Source organism: Lethenteron reissneri, chromosome 1 (genome assembly GCF_015708825.2).
Source record: "Lethenteron reissneri isolate LAM-NWPU_2019-01 chromosome 1, ASM1570882v1, whole genome shotgun sequence".
Taxonomy (NCBI): domain Eukaryota; kingdom Metazoa; phylum Chordata; class Hyperoartia; order Petromyzontiformes; family Petromyzontidae; genus Lethenteron; species Lethenteron reissneri.
This window is the reverse complement of record NC_083779.1, coordinates 7,592,167-7,600,618: the sequence shown is the minus strand read 5'-3', so window position 1 is coordinate 7,600,618 and position 8,452 is coordinate 7,592,167. Positions and strand designations below refer to the sequence as shown.

At 57.3% G+C, this 8,452-nt stretch overlaps 1 protein-coding gene across 1 annotated transcript in view; it reads left to right on the top strand.

Moving 5' to 3' along the window:
- The first annotated feature begins 2,136 nt into the window (after positions 1–2,136).
- Positions 2,137–8,452, top strand: part of LOC133356659 (tumor necrosis factor alpha-induced protein 8-like protein 1) — a 12,513-nt gene continuing 6,197 nt past the window's right edge. Inside the window, exons 1-2 of the mRNA XM_061574328.1 lie at positions 2,137–2,248; positions 7,948–8,177. Coding sequence (XP_061430312.1) covers positions 2,212–2,248; positions 7,948–8,177 — 267 coding nt within the window. The 5' untranslated portion in view covers positions 2,137–2,211. The remainder of the gene's footprint in view (positions 2,249–7,947; positions 8,178–8,452) is intronic.

Below are 8,452 nucleotides of genomic sequence, written 5' to 3'. Positions count from 1 at the left end.
TTGTCGAGATTAATATTGCGTGTAGCCGCGTGAGTGTGTAGCTGTGTGTGTGTAACCCTGTGTGTGTGTAGCCGTGTGTGTGTGTAGCCGTGTGTGTGTGTAGCCGTGTGTGTGTAGCTGTGTGTGTGTGTGTAGCTGTGTGTGTGTAGCTGTATGTGTAGCTGTGTGTGTGTAGCCGTGTGTGTAGCTGTGCGTGTGTGTAGCTGTGCGTGTGTGTAGCTGTGTGTGTGTAGCCGTGTGTGTAGCTGTGTGTGTAGCTGTGTGTGTGTAGCTGTGTGCGTGTGTAGCTGTGTGTGTAGCTGTGTGTGTGTGTGTGTAGCTGTGTGTGTGTAGCTGTGTGTGTGTGTAGCTGTGTGTGTATGTAGCTGTGTGTGTAGCTGTGTGTGTGTAGCTGTGTGTGTGTGTAGCTGTGTGTGTAGCTGTGTCTGGTCAACGTGTAGCTGTCAATCATCGCCGAGTTCATAGTTACACCCCAAGCAGCGGTGGTGGTGGTTATAGTGGTGGTGGTGGGTGGTGTCACCCTCTGTGGTGAGGTTGTGGTGGTTATAGTGGTGGTAGTGGTGGTGGCGGTGGTGGTGTCACCCTCTGTGGTGAGGTTGTGGTGGTTATAGTGGTGGTAGTGGTGGTGGCGGTGGTGGTGTCACCCTCTGTGGTGAGGTTGTGGTGGTTATTGTGGTTGTGGTGGGTGGGTGGTGGTGGTGTCACCCTCTGTGGTGAGGTTGTTGTGGTTATTTTGGTTGTGGTGGGTGGTGGTGGTGGCTGGTGGTGGTGGTGGTGGCTGGTGGTGGTGGTGTCACCCTCTGTGGTGAGGTTGTGGTGGTTATAGTGGTGGTGGTGGGTGGTGGTTATAGTGGTGGTGGTGGGTGGTGGCGGTGGTGGTGGTGTCACCCTCTGCGGTGAGGTTGTGGTGGTTATAGTGGTGGTAGTGGTGGTGGCGGTGGTGGTGTCACCCTCTGTGGTGAGGTTGTGGTGGTTATTGTGGTTGTGGTGGGTGTGTGGTGGTGGTGTCACCCTCTGTGGTGAGGTTGTTGTGGTTATTTTGGTTGTGGTGGGTGGTGGTGGTGGCTGGTGGTGGTGGTGGCTGGTGGTGGTGGTGTCACCCTCTGTGGTGAGGTTGTGGTGGTTATAGTGGTGGTGGTGGTGGGTGGTGGTTATAGTGGTGGTGGTGGGTGGTGGCGGTGGTGGTGGTGTCACCCTCTGCGGTGAGGTTGTGGTGGTTATAGTGGTGGTGGGTGGATGGTGGTGGTGGTGTCACCATCTGTGGTGAGGTTGTGGTGGTTATAGTGGTGGTAGTGGTGGGTGGCTCGTGGTGGTAGCTGGTGGTGGTGTCACCCTCTGTGGTGAGGTTGTGGTGGTTATAGTGGTGGTGGTGGGGGTGTCACCCTGTGTGGTGAAGTTGTGGTGGTTATTGTGGTTGTGGTGGGTGGCTGGTGGTGGTGGCGGTGGTGGTGTCACCCTCTGTGGTGGCTGGTTGTGGTGGTTATTGTGGTTGTGGTGGGTGGCTGGTGGTGGTGGCGGTGGTGGTTATAGTGGTGGTGGGTGGTGGTGGTGGTGTCACCCTGTGTGGTGAGGTTGTGGTGGTTATAGTGGTGGTGGGTGGTGTTGGTGGCGGTGGTGGTGGTGGTGGCGGTGGTTATAGTGGTGGTGGGTGGCTGGTGGTGGTGGCGGTGGTGGTTATAGTGGTGGTGGGTGGTGGTGGTGGTGGTGGGTGGTGTCACCCTGTGTGGTGAGGTTGTGGTGGTTATAGTGGTGGTGGGTGGTGGTGGTGGTTATAGTGGTGGTGGGTGGTGGTGGGCGGTGGTTATAGTGGTGGTGGGTGGCTGGTGGTGGTGGCGGTGGTGGTTATAGTGGTGGTGGGTGGATGGTGGTGGTGGCGGTGGTGGTTGTTATAGTGGTGGTGGGTGGTGGTGGGTGGTGGTGGTGGTGGGTGGTGGTGGTGGTGTCACCCTGTGTGGTGAGGTTGTGGTGGTTATAGTGGTGGTGGGTGGTGGTGGTGGTTATAGTGGTGGTGGGTGGCTGGTGGCGGTGGCACCCTGTGTGGTGAGGTTGTGGTGGTTATAGTGGTTGTGGTGGGTGGCTGGTGGTGGCGGTGGTAGCGGTGGCTGGAATTCATTATCGCGAGGACACGTGCAGGGAGGGGGCTGTCGTTGCTGTTGGGACCGCTTGTTCTTCGTGTTGTTGGTGTTGGTGTTGGAAGTCGCATTTCTGTAAATGGACACCGGATTGCTGCTGCTGGACTCCGCTGATGGTGAGTTCCTGTCTGTGTGTGTCGTGTGTGTGTCTGCCTGTGTCTGTGTGTGTGTCTGTGTGTGTCGTGTGTGTGTGTCTGTGTGTGTGTGTCGTGTGTGTGTCTGTGTGTGTGTCGTGTGTGTGTCTGTGTGTGTCGTGTGTGTGTCTGTGTGTGTGTCGTGTGTGTGTCTGTGTGTGTGTCGTGTGTGTGTGTCTGTGTGTGTGTGTCTGTGTGTGTCGTGTGTCTGTGTGTGTGTGAGTGTGTGTCTGTGTGTGTCTATGTCTGTGTGTGTCTGTGTGTGTGTGTCTGTGTCGTGTGTGTCTATGTCGTGTGTGTGTGTCTGTGTGTGTGTGTCGTGTGTCTGGGTGTGTCGTGTGTGTGTCTGTGTGTGTGTCTGTCTGTGTGTGTGTGTCTGTGTGTGTCGTGTGTGTGTGTCGTGTGTGTGTCTGTGTGTGTGTGTCGTGTGTGTGTCTGTGTGTGTGTCTGTGTGTGTCGTGTGTGTGTGTGTGTCGTGTGTGTGTCGTGTGTGTGTCTGTGTTTGTGTCGTGTTTGTGTCTGTCTTTCTGTATGTGTGTGTCTGTGTATGTCTGTCTGTGTGTGTCGTGTGTGTGTCTGTGTCTGTCTGTGTGTGTCTGCGTCTGTGTGTGTCTGTTCTAGATTTGAAGCTTTCGTGACTGCAAGGATTTAGGGTTTTTTTTCTTTCGGTAAAGTCACTTAGGTGTGTGTCTGTGTTTGTGTCGTGTGTGTGTGTCTGTGTGTCGTGTGTGTCTGTGTCTATCTGTGTGTGTGTCTGTGTGTGTCTATCTGTGTGTGTGTCGTGTGTGTCTGTGTGTGTGTGTCGTGTGTGTCTGTGTGTGTGTCTGTGTGTCGTGTGTGTCTGTGTGTCGTGTGTGTCTGTGTGTGTCTATCTGTGTGTGTGTCTTGTGTGTGCCATGTCTATCTGTGTGTGTGTCTGTGTGTGTCTATCTGTGTGTGTGTCGTGTGTGTCTGTGTGTGTGTCGTGTGTGTCTGTGTGTGCGTCTGTGTGTCGTGTGTGTCTGTGTGTCGTGTGTGTCTGTGTGTCGTGTGTGTCTGTGTGTGTCTATCTGTGTGTGTGTCTTGTGTGTGCCATGTCTATCTGTGTGTGTGTCTGTGTGTGTCTATCTGTGTGTCGTGTGTGTCTGTGTGTGTCGTGTGTGTCTGTGTGTGTGTCTGTGTGTCGTGTGTGTCTGTGTCGTGTGTGTCTGTGTGTGTGTGTCGTGTGTGTCTGTGTGTCTGTGTGTCGTGTGTGTGTGTCTGTGTGTCGTGTGTGTCTGTGTCTTTCTGTGTGTGTGTCTGTGTGTGTCTGTGTGTGTGTGTGTCGTGTGTGTCTGTGTGTGTGTCTGTGTGTCGTGTGTGTCTGTGTGTCGTGTGTGTCTGTGTGTGTCTATCTGTGTGTGTGTCTTGTGTGTGCCATGTCTATCTGTGTGTGTCTATCTGTGTGTGTGTCGTGTGTGTCTGTGTGTGTGTGTCGTGTGTGTCTGTGTGTGTGTCTGTGTGTCGTGTGTGTCTGTGTGTCGTGTGTGTCTGTGTGTGTCTATCTGTGTGTGTGTCTTGTGTGTGCCATGTCTATCTGTGTGTGTGTCTGTGTGTGTCTATCTGTGTGTGTGTCGTGTGTGTCTGTGTGTGTGTGTCGTGTGTGTCTGTGTGTGTGTCTGTGTGTCGTGTGTGTCTGTGTCGTGTGTGTCTGTGTGTGTGTGTCGTGTGTGTCTGTGTGTCTGTGTGTCGTGTGTGTGTGTCTGTGTGTCGTGTGTGTCTGTGTCTATCTGTGTGTGTGTCTGTGTGTGTCTATCTGTGTGTGTGTCGTGTGTGTCTGTGTGTGTGTGTGTCTGTGTGTGTGTCTGTGTGTCGTGTGTGTCTGTGTGTCGTGTGTGTCTGTGTGTGTCTATCTGTGTGTGTGTCTTGTGTGTGCCATGTCTATCTGTGTGTGTCTATCTGTGTGTGTGTCGTGTGTGTCTGTGTGTGTGTGTCGTGTGTGTCTGTGTGTGTGTCTGTGTGTCGTGTGTGTCTGTGTGTCGTGTGTGTCTGTGTGTGTCTATCTGTGTGTGTGTCTTGTGTGTGCCATGTCTATCTGTGTGTGTGTCTGTGTGTGTCTATCTGTGTGTGTGTCGTGTGTGTCTGTGTGTGTGTGTCGTGTGTGTCTGTGTGTGTGTCTGTGTGTCGTGTGTGTCTGTGTCGTGTGTGTCTGTGTGTGTCTATCTGTGTGTGTGTCTTGTGTGTGCCATGTCTATCTGTGTGTGTGTCTGTGTGTGTCTATCTGTGTGTGTGTCGTGTGTGTCTGTGTGTGTGTGTGTCGTGTGTGTCTGTGTGTGTGTCATGTGTGTCGTGTGTGTCTGCGTGTATATGTGTGTCTCTATGTATGTGTGTGTGTGTCTAGTGTGTGTGTCGTGTCTGTGTGTCGTGTGTGTGTCTGTGTGTCGTGTCTGTGTGTGTGTCGTGTGTCTGTGTCTATGTGTGTCTGTATGTGAGTCTGAATGTATGGGTTTGTGTCTGTATGTGTGTCGTGTCTGTGTGTCGTGTCTGTGTGTGTCGTGTGTGTGTCTGTTGTGTGTGTCTGTGTGTGTGTGTCGTGTGTGTGTCTGTGTGTCGCGGGGAGCGGTGGTGTAGTGGTTAGCGCTACGCTGCGCTACGAACCCGGCGAAGCGAGTTCGATTCCCGCTCACGGCCACTAGCGCCGGTGACGATAATCTGAACCGGTCCTGGGCCTCCCCGAGGTCGACTCAGCCTCAAATGAGTACCCGGTGCATAAACATCGCTACCGGGGAGACAAAGGCGGCCGGGCGTGGTGCCAGCCACCCCCTCGTGTGCCACTGTGCCGGCCTTGGCATGCGCTGCCTAACCGCACTTGCCTCAAAAGCCTGTGAAGGCTACACGGGGGATCTTTGTCTTTGTGGGGAGCGGTGGCGCAGCGGTTAGCGCTGCTCTGCGCTACGAATCCAGCAATGGAGCGTCGTTCCATTCGCGCTCACGAACAATGACTGCGTGCGCCGATTTATCTGTACCGGTGAATGGCCACCCCCTAGGTCGACTCAGCCTTAAAACCGATTGCCTGGTTGCGGTGTGTAAAATAGCACTGGGGAGACAAAGGCGGCCGGGCGTGGTGCTGGCCACCCACCCGCCCCCTCGTGTGCCACTGTGTGCCGGCCTTCATAGGTGCTGCTACTCGCTCACAGCACTTGCCCCGGCAGTCTTCCAAAGGCTACACGGGGGATCTTTGTCTTTGTACGCGTTCGACGCGCGCGCTGCAACGGGAAGGAAAGCGCCCGACTGTGTGCGAGGGGGGAACACGCGATCCCCACGTTATCTCTGTCTCGGCGTGAGTCAGAGAAAGAGAGAAGTGGTCAGGCGCCTTCACACGACTTTCGAGATGGTGGTCTCTGTGTTTGTCTCTCTCTGTTTCCCTGACGTGGCGGTGAGATGTTGACTACCTCGCCTGGTATGCAGGATGTCGTGGGTTCGATCCCGACCCTGACATCTGCTGCTGTATATTTGGAGTTTGCGTATCTCTCTCATCATCATCACGGTGGCTAGGAGATGTTAACTACCTCGCCTGGTATACAGGAAATCGTGGGTTCGATCCCTACCCTGGCGATGACTGCTGCTGTATATTTGGAGTTTGCGTATCTCTCTCATCATCATCACGGTGGCTAGGAGATGTTAACTACCTTGCCTGGTATACAGGAGGTCGTGGGTTCGATCCCGACCCTGACGCCTGCTGCTGTGTATTTGGAGTTTGCGTGTCTCTCGCTCTCATCATCATCACGGTGGCTAGGAGATGTTAACTACCTCGCCTGGTATGCAGGAGGTCGTGGGTTCGATCCCGACCCTGACACCTGCTGCTGTATATTTGGAGTTTGTGGTGTCTCTCTCATCATCATCATCACAGTGGCTAGGAGATGTTAACTACCTCGCCTGGTATGCAGGAGGTCGTGGGTTCGATCCCGACCCTGACGCCTACTGCTGTATATTTGGAGTTTGTGGTGTCTCTCTCTCATCATCATCACTGTGGCTAGGAGATGTTAACTACCTCGCCTGATATACAGGAAATCGTGGGTTTTATCCCGATCCTGACGCCGACTGCTGTATATTTGGGGTTTGCGGTGTCTCTCTCTCACTCTCTCATCATCACTGTGGCTAGGAGATGTTAACTACCTTGCCTGGTACGCAGGAGGTCGTGGGTTCGATCCTGACCGTGACGCCTACTGCTGTATCTGGAGTTTGCGTGTCTCTCTCTCTCCGCGTGATTTTTCTCCGGGTCCTCTGGCTTTTCCCTCCAATTTTTTTTAATCAGCATCGCGCGTTCAAAGTGTTTGGCCACAGCTATAATAAATGTCCTCACGATGATGGTGATGGTGATGATGGTGGTGATGGTGGTGATGATGGTGATGATGATGGTGATGATGGTGGTGATGATGGTGATGATGATGCCCCCCCTCTCTCTGCCCCCCTTTCTCCCTGCCTCCCCTCTCTCCCTGCCCCCCCTCTCTCTCTCTCTGCCCCCTCTCTCTCTGCCCCCTCTCTCCCTGCCCCCCCTCTCTCTGCCCCCTCTCTCTCCCTGCCCCCCCCCTCTCTCTCTCTGCCCCCTCTCTCTCTGCCCCCTCTCTCCCTGCCTCCCCTCTCTCTGCCCCCCCTCTCTCCTGCCCCCCCTCTCTCTGCCCCCTCTCTCCCTGCCTCCCCTCTCTCCCTGCCCCCCCTCTCTCTCTCTGCCCCCCTCTCTCTCTGCCCCCTCTCTCCCTGCCCCCCCTCTCTCTGCCCCCCCTCTCTCCCTGCCTCCCCTCTCTCTGCCCCCCCTCTCTCTGCCCCCCCTCTCTCTGCCCCCCCTCTCTCCCTGCCTCCCCTCTCTCCCTGCCCCCCCTCTCTCTGCCCCCCTCTCTCCCTGCCCCCCTCTCTCCCTGCCCCCCCTCTCTCCCTGCCCCCCCTCTCTCTCCCTGCTGCCCCCCTCTCTCCCTGCCCCCCCTCTCTCCCTGCCCCCCCTCTCTCTCCCTGCCCCCCCTCTCTCTGCCCCCCTCTCTCCCTGCCTCCCCTCTCTCCCTGCCCCCCCTCTCTCTGCCCCCCTCTCTCCCTGCCCCCCTCTCTCTCTCTGCCCCCCTCTCTCCCTGCCCCCCCTCTCCCTCTCTGCCCCCCTCTCTCCCTGCCCCCCCTCTCTCTTTCTGCCCCCCTCTCTCTGCCCCCCTCTCTCCCTGCCCCCCCCTCTCTCTGCCCCCCTCTCTCCCTGCCCCCCTCTCTCTGCCCCCTCTCTCCCTGCCCCCCCCTCTCTCTCTGCCCCCCCCTCTCTCTCTGCCCCCCCTCTCTCTGCCCCCCCTATCTCTGCCTCCCCTCTCTCCCTGCCCCCCCTCTCTCTGCCCCCCTCTCTCCCTGCCCCCCTCTCTCTGCCCCCCTCTCTCCCTGCCCCCCCCCTCTCTCCCTGCCCCCCCCCTCTCTCTCTGCCCCCCCTCTCTCTGCCCCCCCTATCTCTGCCTCCCCTCTCTCCCTGCCCCCCCTCTCTCTGCCCCCCCTCTCTCTGCCCCCCCTCTCTCCCTGCCCCCCCCTCTCTCTCTGCCCCCCCTCTCTCTCTGCCCCCCCTCTCTCTGCCCCCCCTATCTCTGCCCCCCTCTCTCTCTGCCCCCCCTCTCTCTGCCCCCCCTATCTCTGCCCCCCTCTCTCTCTGCCCCCCCTCTCCCTGCCCCCCTCTCTCTGCCCCCCCCACCTCGCGCTTGCAGAGCCGCTGGACGGCTTCAGCGCCCGCCATCTCGTGCTGCGCGTGCAGAGCAAGTTGCAGGGCAAGTGCGGCGGGGGGAGCGGGGGGCGGGGGGGGCCCCCCTCCCCCTCCTCTGCCCCCCCCCTCGTGGACGAGACTGCGGCCGCGGCTCTGGACGCGCTGTACCGCGTGGCGCGGGACACCTCGGGCAGCCAGAAGCGAGCGCAGCGGCTGCTCAAAGACCTCGTCAAGGTAGGGGAGGGGGGTAGGGGGGGCAGGGGGGGCAGGGGGGGGTAGGGGGGGGTAGGGGGGTGGGGCACCTGCTGGGCGACACGGATGTCCTCTGGCTCCCACATTATTGAACATCTATTTTGACCGCGTAGTTCGTGAAGCCTTCAATAGCTGTACCCTGGGGGAATTTCCATCTGGTACAGATACAATGGGAGGCTGATCGATGCCCGGGTGCGGTCGAGGGATGGCTCCCTATTGGTCAACCACGTTATGTATGCCGATGATTTGGTAATTGA